At 36.2% G+C, this 13,129-nt stretch overlaps 1 protein-coding gene across 1 annotated transcript; it reads right to left on the bottom strand.

The window, feature by feature from the left end:
* Window positions 1-15: 15 nt before the first annotated feature.
* TDO2 (tryptophan 2,3-dioxygenase) lies at window positions 16-11,441 on the bottom strand. Its single transcript, XM_056490273.1, has 12 exons — window positions 11,262-11,441; window positions 10,770-10,875; window positions 9,571-9,661; window positions 8,690-8,760; window positions 6,891-7,018; window positions 5,020-5,206; window positions 4,163-4,270; window positions 3,093-3,204; window positions 2,911-2,968; window positions 2,319-2,398; window positions 1,666-1,756; window positions 16-808 (listed from the first exon to the last, which is right to left on the bottom strand). The coding sequence occupies exons 1-12, from the start codon at window positions 11,294-11,296 to the stop codon at window positions 655-657; spliced, it is 1,221 nt and encodes a 406-aa protein (XP_056346248.1). The 5' UTR covers window positions 11,297-11,441; the 3' UTR covers window positions 16-654.
* Between the last annotated feature and the right edge of the window lie 1,688 nt (window positions 11,442-13,129).

The raw sequence follows: 13,129 nt of genomic DNA, 5'->3' as shown, positions 1-13,129 counted from the left end.
AGACTTAACAAAAGATGAGCTTTAATACTGCTTTATTTGAAATGCAAAGAAAGTACTTATATCTGCTATTTTAAAGAGTATTTCTACATAAGGGATTTACATTCACATGTAAAGAGACAGCAACATGGTTCTTGATGTATTATAAGTTCAGGAGGGTTTGGTTTCTGTAGATTCAGGACTTACTTGTTTGAATCTAGCTTTTGAAACTTTTAACCCAAAATTCCTTTTTAAATTACACTAGAGCTCAGAAACTAATATTCTTCTGAAGGTGATGAGACTGATCATGTCCTCAACTAGACATAAATTATAACAACCATTAGGCAAACAAGCAAATACAAAAATATGTACAAATAAGTCATGGTCATAACAACTGCATGTAGTTTTCTCCCTTTCTCTAGGTGTAGGCTTTAAGAAGCCAGCTAAGAGTCAAATTGGTCATTGGGTTGAATTGGTGTCTTAAAATAGGCTAACTCGATACAGGTTTATTTTTTCTACAAGCAATTAATTTCTTTCACAAGCCAATTGTACTATTCACAAAGCTGTCATACATAAATACATATTTACATACCCACACACGTTGTGGGAATGGCTTAGGGGCACCACTCAAGGTGAAAGTCAGGAAGTTCTTTAAAGCAACCAGCCTAGAAAGGCAAGCTAGTCAGAGTCATCACTGCTGAAGTAGGAGCTGTCACAGTATTCTGCTGTGTAAAGGAATTTATGAATGCTTGGGTTCATCTTTGGTATCCAGTGCCTTGGCACTAGAAATGTTGAAAGATTGAACAAATCCACGAACACCTTGTATCTGTCACTGAAAAAGACAATTGGAAAAAAAAATTCATCAGCATAGAAGGCCATCATTTCTAATGCAATCAGTAATCATTTCTTTTCATAAAAACAATAAGATTCCTTGCAGTAACCCTCCTGAATATTGCAGAGCAAGAATCCAGTCGTAACCTTCTGGGGCATAGCAGATTAGGCTTACTAGGGATCTATAGTAACATCTTTCTTCTGAAAATGCTGAGTCTATAGGGTGTGAACTCTAGCACAATTTATCTAGGAACAGTAATGTTAACCTGACATTAAGGAGCAGTGGGTTAGCTTTCTAAAAACAACAGTGAAGACATTCAGTCTTCAACATCAGTCTAACCATCTGCTTTCTACTCTGCCCTCTGTTCCCTTGGTTATGATAGTAGCTGCTCACAGCACTACATGGTGGTTCATGGCTCTTTGAGAATAAACCTCAAAGATCCTCTTAAGGAAGTTGTGCAATTAGACGTCATGCTAGGGACTGAAGAAACTCAGTTACAAAGTAGCTGGGGTTCACTTCCATCCTGTGTAATCTCATTAGCTTGGGCTAGCTGGCACACAAACTAACAATGCAGGGTTAACACTATTGCTCTCACTCTAATGCCTGTACCCCTCCACTGAGAATTATAGATAGCACTTTGCATGAGTGAACAAAAGGAGTTATTTTTGCCCTAGAAAGCTTGGAGTCTATATGGCACTGATAAATAAATGTATGGCAACCAGGAGGAGATGCTAGAGTCCCAGAAGAGCGTCAGCAGCCCTTTGGCCTCCAGTGAACCATCTGAAATATGTTTCCCAGCACTGGAGTATTTATGAACTGCATTATTGCAGGGGACAGGGGAAACAGGTTATTTCTACCTCACTGTTGAGCGCAAGTAGTGGTAGCCTGATGAGCCTCCAGTGCCAGCCTTGCTGCCAATCATTCTGTGCACCAAACAGACATGGTTATCTAAATGATATAACAGGAGTAAATGGCACATGTTCAGTATTTAGACATAACTGAACAGTCACACTTATTAAAGGTCATTCAGAGATCTTTACAGGGTTACAGAACTATTAGGTCTTCAGCAATGCAGGAGTTAATTCTGTCATTCTTCAGTCAATTAATATAAAATTACCATTCATTCAGAATAAACACACTAATTATTACACATTACTATGCTCTGTTAACACAGAATTATACATTCACTTATGTATGTCTAGATAGGGAAGGAAGCAGAAGGAATGTTTGACAAGACAAGTTGTTATGACTTTCTGGGATACGTTTTAAAATAGATACCTGTCCCTTAAAGAAGATAGTAAACTTAAAGCAGGTCATAGAAGTGGTAGCTATACCTATCTAATGATCACAGAAGCAACTCTTTATCTTTCCTCTTGGCTAAAGTACAAGCAAAAAGAGTCATTCCTAAAGTATGAACTCCAAAGCTCAATTCTAAGACTGGGTGTAACTCAGAGAACAATTTATTTGCATCTAGAAGAGGGAGTGTCACAGTCAAAAAAGTCCAACTTACATCTCCATTTAGTCATTAGCACATCGAGATCCATAAGAGAGGTAAGAAGCTGAAAGGGAACCTGGAAACGAGGCTCCTCCCTTGGAAAATGAAAGAGAACACAGTGACACCTCTCAGCATAAGCTGTATTTTTCAAAGTTCCATTTTACCAGTGCTTAGTGACTTAAAGTATACTTTTCCTAAATTGGTACTGAAATATCAGTAGATATTTTAACAAATGCTTCTGCTGTGTAAGTCTTGATCTGCCTCTTTATTTTTGAACTTGGAAAAGGTCTCCAGATCTTTCTAGGACAGGTAGAACAAGGCATTTACTAGTTACAGTCTGAGAAGCAGCATCTGGTCAAGCAAGGAACAGCTGCCCAGAGGGAATGTGAAACCTCCATCCTTGAAGATATTCAGAACTCAGCTGGACATGGTGCTGAGCAGCCTGGTTTGACATTTGAGCTGTATCTGACTAACCAGGGTTCCTGTGGAGGGCTGAGATAGATTGCTTCCCACAGCCCATTCCAGTCTAACTGAACCTGTGCTACTGTTCTTAACCTTCCGCTCTACTCCTGCCAGTCACCATCAAAGACACACCTTACAACATTACCTGTAGAAGTAGATCATCAAGGCCCCCTTCAGTGCTTTGTAGGACAGTCGTCTCTCTCCTGCAAAATAAAAGTGTCCCTAGTTTGTTGCTTATCCTCCTGCAACTTTAATGCTGTAACAAACATTTTTAAGTAATGTGTAAAACACATGAAGTGCATATTGACGTATGGTAATAAAATCTACCTTTACTGAGCAGATGTTCATGGCGTTTTTCATCAAATAATGAAAGTAATACATCTCTCTGTTTTTGGAATTCAGACAATAAGTCATCTTTTTCTTCTGATTCTGCTTTCGCCTTTGGTATTTAAAACAAAGACAAATTTTAGAATTCAACAGGGAAAATTAAGCACTTGAATGATTCATTATACAACCTTTATTTAAATACGCTGAAGTTTGCATCTTAGATGCAAAAACTGTATTTTTAAATAAGATACATGAGTCATTGTCCTTTGAAAAAAGTAAAATTACCATACAGGAATGTACAATTAAATATATTCCAGCACAACTCTGATAAATGAATATTCAAACAAACTGGTAATTTATCACATTTTTTGGTCTAGAGACCTTAAAATTTAATTATAATTTGTTTGAATTCTGATTTATTTGTTTTCAAGGCAAAAAAATTATGTCCTCGCAGAGTTGCAGGCAAGAAATATGTAAATTAGAAAGTTTAGGTAAGTTAGAAAGTCATAAACAGATATTCTCAGGAAGCTGGCAAATTCTTATTTTTTTTGTTAAAGTGAAAAAATTGAAAAATGGTGTTTAAAGCTGCAGGTCTTAAAATAGTCAGGGATTTTCTGGTGCTTATTTGCTGGTGCAATTCAAATTATCACATAGCAGCAAATTGCTATATATTGTTAAACAGAAACGAGCTGTTAATAGTGACATTCCATATCCACAGCTCAGGGGCCCAAACTTCCTATTTATTCTAGATCGTAGATGCAAGTGCTAACCAAAGGTGAAGTTGTAGTTTCAGTAAAATCAACTTCAGCCCTTCCATTGATACTAATCCATCCCTTTTACAATCCAAATCATGCATATATGTCATGCTTTAAATTGTCTTAGATGTCAAATTTAAAAAATATTCCTATTTCCTGAGGAATTTGCATTTTTTTTTCTGCTTCTTGCAGACAATGACTGATTAAGATTAAGTGCAGTGAGAAACTTTGAGTAAGCTAAAAGTTAAATTCATGTCACAATATCATTTTGCCAGGTGTCTTTGCTTATAGGTAGTTCAAGAGTACGCTATATACCTGTATCAAGGCAAATTCCTCTTCTAGGCCTTTTAAAACATTCTCTTCAAATTGTCCCCAGAAATCAAATTCTTCTGCATCAAGTCCCGGAGTTCTTTCCAGCCATGCCTTTAATAATAATAATAATAACAGTAGTACTAGTAGTAGTAGTAGTAGTAATATGTTCAAAGAATAACAATGCAACTGCACTATCCTAGAATTACAAGTTATAACAACACGAATTCTACTGCTATGGTTCTAGTTTAGTATCCTGTGGAAGAGTTTATTGCTAAATTCAGCATGTCCATGTGAATGATTTACACCTGGATAATGGTGCCATACCAACACCCTCAAGTTCCAGATTGCATGGTCAATGTTGGAAGACAAAAGCTGTCTCACTCTAAGAATATCTTTAACTACAGAAAAACAAATCTTGTTCCACATATATATGGGATTATAGTTATGATAAATCTCAGAAGGAAGACATAGAGCCATCTATAGTTTTTAACCTCTCTAATAGCCATCAGTAACAGTGGGACTATTTTTAAAGTTTTCCTCCCAAAAGGGCTTATAGTCATGAAAAACAACACAAATAAAACAGTTCATTTGCATTCTTAGCTCACACTTCCACAATGCAGTTTACCAGATTAACAGCCAGAATTTTCAGACGAAAGGGAAATGCTGTGAAAAATCAGTTGGTTTACTAACAACTAGCTCTCTTTCATGACAGATTTGTCAAGAATCCAAAACACAATTTACAGAGAATTTGCCAATGTGCTTGTTTCTCTTAAGGTAGAAAAATTTGCTGCGGACACTAATGAAGGACATTCTTGGAAGATAAGGGAAAACAAAGCATGGTCCAAGATAGACATTGTTACCTCCACAAGTTGCAGTAGTGTTGGTTCTTGCTCTGATTGAAGCAGTAGTTCGTGATCCTGTCCCTTGAAGTTATCACGGTAATGCCTTCTGTTATAAGGGACTCTCAGACTTTGGGGAACACCAATCTTGTTCTCTAGCAAGCGAAACTGCAGGCTCTGAAAACCCGAGGCTGGGCTTAGATGGTATCTTTGGGAACAGCAGAAAAGAAGATAAAAAAATGCAGGATGTTATTTTACAAGGGTGGGCTTCTCTGGTTCTGAAAAAACCCCCAATATTTCACATCTGGCTATCTGAGGACTTTTTTTCTATGACTGCACTTGGGAAAAGGAAAAAAAACAAGCAATTTTAATGCAACTACATATATATACATACAACATAATCTCATTTTCTAGTTCTATATCATTTGTGCATACACAGGTAGTGCAAACATAAGCATGTGAATTTCTGCTTTGAAACAGCAGCTTTGTGCATGTGATTTACAGGAGGCAATGTTAGTGAATATCATTTCCTTTCCAAATAGACTAAGCAGCTGCATCCCAAAAAGCTGTTACAAAAAATTTCACAGCAATAATGAATGAATGCCAATGAATGCATTTTAAATAGTCTTGATATACAGCATGATTCATATATATTATTAAATAGTCTATACCTGCAAGACATATATGTGCAATATTGAATATTGCCTTATTCTATTGAGTATAAAATGCTCCACTATTATAACGTCCAGTGGGGGTTTTTTTGTGGGATTCATTAAAGGGAATCTTAAGAGTTAAATCATCTGACCATGCTGAAAAACTAATAAAAGTAACCCGAAATCCCACATTGCTAGATAATTGTAATGCATTTTGAATTGTGAGTACAAGAATATGACAGAGATAAATCATTGATTTAATCTCATGTTTACTTATCAAATGACCATATGTGGTTGAAAAGCTGAAGCAAGTATGGATCAAAACAGATGATTAACCCGTGGATTTCCCTTGCTGTACTGTGATGCTAGATTCAAACAAGTGAAGAAAAATCGTAGTTTCCTGCTCTTTTTAATAGGGAACATTAAGAGATAGAAGGGAAAGGGTACCAAAATATAGAAATAGATGGGATGCTGGATGGCACTGAGGTAACAAGGCAGATTTGCACAAGTGACACAAGCAGGAGAAATACAGGGAAGGAAGACAGTGGATGAAGCTGTAACACATAGTAGTGTGGTGAAAGGACCTAGCTGTAGTGAGGGAAGAGAAAAAATGCCATGAGAGAGGTGAGACACGGCAAAATATCCCAGAGAAAGCCTGAGCAGAAGGCAGAAGAGGTACCCACCATCCAGCCCAGCAATACATTGAGCTGCTACTGGATAGCAGAAGTTATTGGGGAGAAAGGACAAGGGACAGCAATGTTTCCTTCAGCCACTTGAAGCCTCCAGCACTGCAGACCCAAGGCAACACCATGCAAACCAAGACAGCTGAAATACCTGTTTGATAATCTAGAGAGAGTGCATGTTTCTCCCCCAAGCACTTCTATGATTTGCTATAGAACAAGCCTTCAACCTGCAGTACCGAGTTCCAACTAAATTGCTAGCAGAACCATGAGCTATTTCTGTTGTTTCTACTGTTTTAACTTTTGACCCGGAAACCAGTCAGCAGCACCCTACACAAAAGCATCAACAATTCACTTGCACTTCTTTGCAGAACATGCTGGACTCACAGTCAAGGTCAATTTCATAATTTGACCCTTGCACTTTAATGTCATGTTTGCCTCTCCAAGGTGAGCTCTCACCTTGCTGACAGACACCAGCACACATGCAAAATTCAGAATCAGTTCTAAGGATGGGAACTAGCAGCATGTGGATTGCTGTGGAGGAGTAATAAGTCTTTACCTGAAGTCAAAGAAGTCCAATGCAGTCATAGTTTCCAAAACTGAGAACTGTTCCACGAGTAATTTCAGAATCAGTGAAATTCTGTTCATTCGAGTAATAACCTTCAGCATGTTCCTCTCATCTCTTACCTATAGAAAAAATAAAGATCATAACCAGAATGGTGTTTTCTCTAGATCCTACCTAGTTATTTCATGTCTTTTCACTGATGTACATTACTATAGTTCCCAAGTCCTTCCCATGTGAAATCCATAGTGTCAGAATCTCATATGGAATGGAGCACTCTGGTTTTAACTTAAAACTGAAACTCTAACTTTCAAAGATGGAAATTGATGTTGCATTAAAAGTAGGCATGTCATACAGGGTTTTTTTCTTTTCTATGGTTTTGACTAAAATAGCAGTCAAAGAAATTAACTTCTAAAGCAAAATAATTTATAATTTCCAATAATTACAATATTATTGTAACTTAATACTATATAATATGAAAATTATGTACTTTCTATTTTAATTTATTCCAGAATAATTTCTATTCTTGTTCTAGTCTACAAGCCATAAGGCAGGTATGTTAATTACTTAAAAGTTGAGAAGCAAAATAATCTGACAGCTGCATCAGGAGAGCACATCTAAAACATGTTCATCAGAAAGGTGTGTTAGCAAACAGAGAAGAAAAGACTACATCTGGTGGGAAACAGAAAATATTATATGCAAAACACAGAAGTTCTTTTTCTCACTAAGTTAAACACTCCGCCTGCAGAGTTGTCTGCTAAAATTCATTTCAGTTTCAATGGGATTAAACTTCTCTAAAATCTGAGCATGCAACCAGGAAATATCAACCTACAAAAAATGGCAGGTGATGATCATTTCCCTAATTGCCTGGCTGTGCACTTAAGGTTAACATTGACATTTCAAATTCTGATTGCAAGTAAGGCTTCAATTTTCACAAAAAAAATCCAGAATATTTTTCTTAAGAACTGATTATGGTCAGTTGTAATTTGATAAAATATTAAACTAAAAAGCCAATTAAATTAGGAAAATAGGGGACAACAGAGAACATATTCATTGGACGTTATGAAAAGAGGGTTTCTTCTTTCAATCTGGTCTACTTTCAAATTTTCTTCTTAGACACATTCTAATGATGTAATTGAGATATTTGTCAAACTGCATGCAGTCATATTTTTCTGTGGATTTAGTATCAATTCAAAAGTTTTCCATTCTTGCCTATTGTTATAACATGTGTTTAGCTTTCGACAAATAGGAAGAGTTGCTTATATTTGTGATTTTCAAAAATTCTCACAAAGTATTACACTGCTTTGGATTTCTTGCTTCTCTGTTGGATTTACTATTACACAATCACAAAAATGAGTTCTCACAGCAGATATTGGATGGAAGGAAATAGTATGTAGACTTCAGAAATTGAAACAAGGCAGAAATTACTTTTCAACATAAAAATACTGTGAGCCTTCTGCTTTTCAGTTTTGTTTCTGAAACTGCTTTTTCTGCGGTAGAATATTTCCAACTTAAGTTTCTGCAGTTACCCAGCATTAGCAGGAGAGTATGAGAACATTTTTGAATATGGAATTCCTTGGAAGATTATCTACACAAAAGGCATAATTCAGGAGGAAATATGATTTTGCTGATCAAAAATCTGTACTATCAGCATGTAAGAGCCACTTTTATTTGGTCTTTTGATGCTGTTTCTAAAAACAATACATGTTTCTCTAGAAAACCCAAATATAACCTGAGAGGCAGGCAGAAAGATAAAATCAGGGCTGAATTTTCCCAAAAATTAGTATTTAACTTACGTGACCATTTTGAAAGATCACTCGCACAGAGTCCATTTCCCACAAAATCTGCTTAAACCAAAGTTCATATGCTACAAGAAGAAAGACACTGTTAGCATCAACTTCAAGGTTACTTTGTTCTTCTTAGAACCAAGAAAGAAAAATTCTTACATGTTGATTTGACATGAATAGCCTGCATGGACACTGCCAGTGCACAAGATGCTGACACATATACTTATTACCTGTTACAGTATTCTATCCTTTACCTACAGTATTAGACAAAATAATCTAGAGTTGAGAATACTGACAGAATTTTTTAAAATATGCTTTACACATCAGTTATTTGATCTACAGATTGTTCATTACAAAATGAAGAAAGGGAAAGTCCAGATCTGATACTTCAGTAAAATCTAACTCCATACTTGCTTACAATCTATGTGTTTTCTGTCAATAACAGAAAATATCATCAGGCCAGGGTCTGAAAAACAGGCAGATATGGGCATTTGGGAGTGCCTAACTGGTGTGCTGATTTCTAGACAGATTCTAGATGGTTAAAACTGAAGTTTCAGAGAAGACACAAGGCAACACACAAAATTTGCCTACAATAACTTGCAAAGCAGCCTGTTGCTTGGACAACACCAAGATTTTCACCACCTTAATTTCTCTAAGAATAGAATCATCTATATCTTGGTTTACCAAATCCAAAGGCTATACTTATGACTTCACAAGCATAGAGTTGATTACTGCCTTACAATTTATATATATTAAAACAGATAAAAGACAGAGATACTGCTCTCTGCTAGTGTCTAAAATGAAAACAAATATCATACTGCATGTGTCAGCACCAAATAACTCCCTGTGGCAAAAATGTTGGCCAACCATCACTGCACTCCTCCACTTACCCTGATGTGTCACAATGAAAAGATGCTCATCATGGATTTTTTTCCCATTCTTCTCACTCTCAAGTTCTTGAGCATTCAGTATTTTGTTCAGCTTAAAAATAAAGGTAAGAACTGTTCTGTAAAGCTCTCAATTACACTATTAGTAAAGGCAGTCTTACTGCCTACAGCTAATTGTTAAGAATAATATTTATAAAAAATACACATACAGACCTCACACTAGGTTATGTGAGAATTTTGACTAAATTGTCTTGGGTATGAATTTCACTTTTTAATTAGGAAAAAAATCTTGCCTGAAATGAAACATTTAGGTACCTCAAGTAATAAAGTTTTGAAAATAATTTTAAGGGTAATTTCAAATATTTATTTATTTAAAAATGGAGAAAACAAAATATCCATCATCTTTTCCAGATTTTAGATCTATAACTGCCATATCCCATGAAAACAGGGTTCCCACAGTAAAATTCTGAGTAATCATACAACAACATCAGCATAAGATGTTGTTGCTCAGCTCTGATTTGAGGCAGTAATAATAATTTCAGTTCTGACATTACTAAATGTTTTTTCTTAGTCAAATTTACAATCGAATCATAGCTGTTTTCAAATAATCTTCGCAAGATTCTAAAGAATATGATAACAAAGCGGTTCAGAAGCACAGAGTTATTTCCTCTCACTTCAGTTCATGCTGTCTGAAAAAAAAAGTGGCTTCTGGATTATTTTATTACCTATGGCATTTTATTTTTACTTATTTCTTAATTATTTCTAGCTTTTGCAGTTTTTGTTTGTTTTATTTTTTTTTTATGTTCCCCCCTAGTCATCATCCTAGCCCCTAGATTTCTGAAATAGATTTTTCCAGCCAAGTATTCCAGACTTTCAAGGAAGTTGCACAAAGCCTGCTGGTGTGCAGAAATTGCCAAGTGATTATTGTCAGACTAAGGAGAGCTTTTTGTGGTGTGTCACTTTACAGTTTAGGCTTAACAATATGGATAATTCCCTACCAAATCCCCCAAAATATCGACATTTCTGGCAGTTTAAGCAGTCTTCCCACAGTCCACCTTGTTGAAATAACCACCAGCTGAAACGGGCACCTGTGCCTGTTAAACCTGGAGATCTGACTGATTTCTGGGAGAAGTGTCAATCACAGGTCCTGCCTCAAGTCGTAAGAGCAACCAGGACAGCAAACATGAAATCCTTAAACTTACTTGTAGGTATTCTCCATAGATAAGCCCACCTTTGCTGGCTTTATTTATTCCTTCTTGAGATTTGTCATCATTTTCATCTTCCAAAGATAGCTTGTTAAAATTAAATCTAAGAAGAAAATGAAGTAAATATGTAAACTATTTAATCAAAGAATTATGAATACACCTGCCTTTTTACTAACAGATGCATCTACAATTCAAACAATGCTTTATTTTGAAAAACAGAACCAGTAAAGCAGGCTTTTAATAAAAACTGAAATTCCTCTTGTCACAGTAACAGCTGGTAAAATCACATTTAGTTCATCAAATAACAAATACTCAGACAAGTCCTTGAATGATGTCTATTCATTTAGTGATAGCAAAATTATAGCTACAGCTACAGCTGTCTATTTGTTGATAATAATAGTAATTCCTCTCTGAGATTTCATATTTTGCACTAACAATTTATCATTTGAATTGATTTTATAAAGCAAAACAGAGAGAGGAAGGACTCACAGGTAATTCTTCCCCGCAAAGGGGCACTGGCTCATGATTTCAGGATCCAAATTCGCTGAGCTGCACACTGGGAAAAATACTCTGTAGTGCTCCCTGCTGCAGCTCCCTTATATGTAGCCTTATCTCACTGCCAAGGCCAACCCCCAAAATTCCCCTCCTTAGCCCTCAGCCCATCCCCACTATTCAATAATTACAGCAACTATCACAGCACAAAGGTCAGGAAGTTCATGTGTTGTTGACTCTCCAGGATTGTGTTTTTTTCTGACAGTTAAAAAATGAATGGATGGCATGCTTGTTTTGTCCTATGGTACAAGTTTTTTATGATTTTTACTGCAAGGCTTCCACGAGTTGCTTTTCTGGATGCAGGTGTAAGGTGTAGTGTGTAAGATGTAAGTCAATAAGAGGTCTATGTGTGATAAAAGGGCAATATTTAATAAATGCAGGAATTGTTAAAGTAGGTTTTTAACTTGCAGCCTTTGGTATCAGGATACTATTAAGTTTAAAAAATCAGACATGTGGAAAGAGAAAAGGCGTGAGGGGGAGAAGTGGAAAAATGTTTCTGTGGCAGACTAAATATTTCTTATTCAAAGAGATTTCAAGTAATCAAGATATCATTTCAAAAAATGTACAGAGATTAAGTAAAGAACTAAAACCATGAACCTCTCATGCTGGTTTTCTGAGTATTTAATTCAGAATAATTTCTTAATTTTCTCTCCTTTCACAAAAGTTTCACTCTCATTTATTGACAAATGTTGCTCAATTCTATCTGGTCATCAGCTTAACACACAATGAAGTAACATGTAACTAGTATACAGTTCTTTTCTACCTGCCAGCCCTTTCTGAAAAAAAAGTTAATGCTCAGTTTCACTGCAAACAAAACTTCAGGACCTCCGTGACCCTGGATCATTTACTCTCTGCAAGACTTACTCTGCTTAGTGGTGTCTGTGTGGCGGTTTCCGCTGTTCCAGTCACTTAAGAGCAGTTTGCCCATAAAAACATGCGGATGTAGGATATGGGTGATAGAATGGATACCCTGTTCAGCCAGATGGCATTTGTCAGACTTTACACAAATCAGCTTGAAATTCTGTTGAGCCACAAGAAATGTAGAACTTCACTGAAGTAACCCACCAAGCAAGGTCAAGGAGTTCTTCCTTCATGATTTAAAACCTAACAGAAGAAAATAATCCTCTCCTCACACACACCTACACATGTGCTCAGTGGACAACTAGAGATGAAAGTGAAGACATCAGAAAATAAATGTTGAAAGTCACTTTTCACATATTTGCACTCACACAGCTTGATTTACAAATGTGGAAATCTTGCACATTCAGAGATCAAAAAAGAAAAAGAAGGTTTATCTTGTCATTCCTGTATATCTTCACCTGAAACATCCAGACTGAGCCTGAGTAATGAAATCAAGCTGTTATCTTTTCTCATGGCACAAACAAAGAAAGAATGTGAAGCTAGTTGGAAAATACAGAATGTTTAACCTCACAAAATATATTAATGTGTGTTTCCTTGCACAGTTTTATTTTCTTCTGTGGAATACAGAGAATAATAAATGTCCAGTGCAATGATCTCTGACTGGCAGCCTTTACACTGCCTACCCAGTAAGCAAAGGACTTTGAAGGATCAGAGCCCTTTTACACTCTGTACTTAAAACATTAATTCCCTATTTGGGAAGTAATAGTACCATTAATTCATTCAGGGTTAGCTAAGTCACTTGGAACCTAGCTGGGGGTACTGTCTAACCAATAACTATACAAACTCCCCTTTCAATTCAGCAACAGACAGTCTTCAATCAAATAAATCATCTAGAGAACACCAATTTAGAAAGTTTTTTCAGTGTTTCCAATATTTCAAACTCC

Source organism: Oenanthe melanoleuca, chromosome 4, assembly GCF_029582105.1.
Source record: "Oenanthe melanoleuca isolate GR-GAL-2019-014 chromosome 4, OMel1.0, whole genome shotgun sequence".
NCBI classification, from domain to species: domain Eukaryota; kingdom Metazoa; phylum Chordata; class Aves; order Passeriformes; family Muscicapidae; genus Oenanthe; species Oenanthe melanoleuca.
The sequence above is the reverse complement of the archived record's forward strand: the minus strand, read 5'-3'. Positions and strand labels throughout refer to the sequence as shown.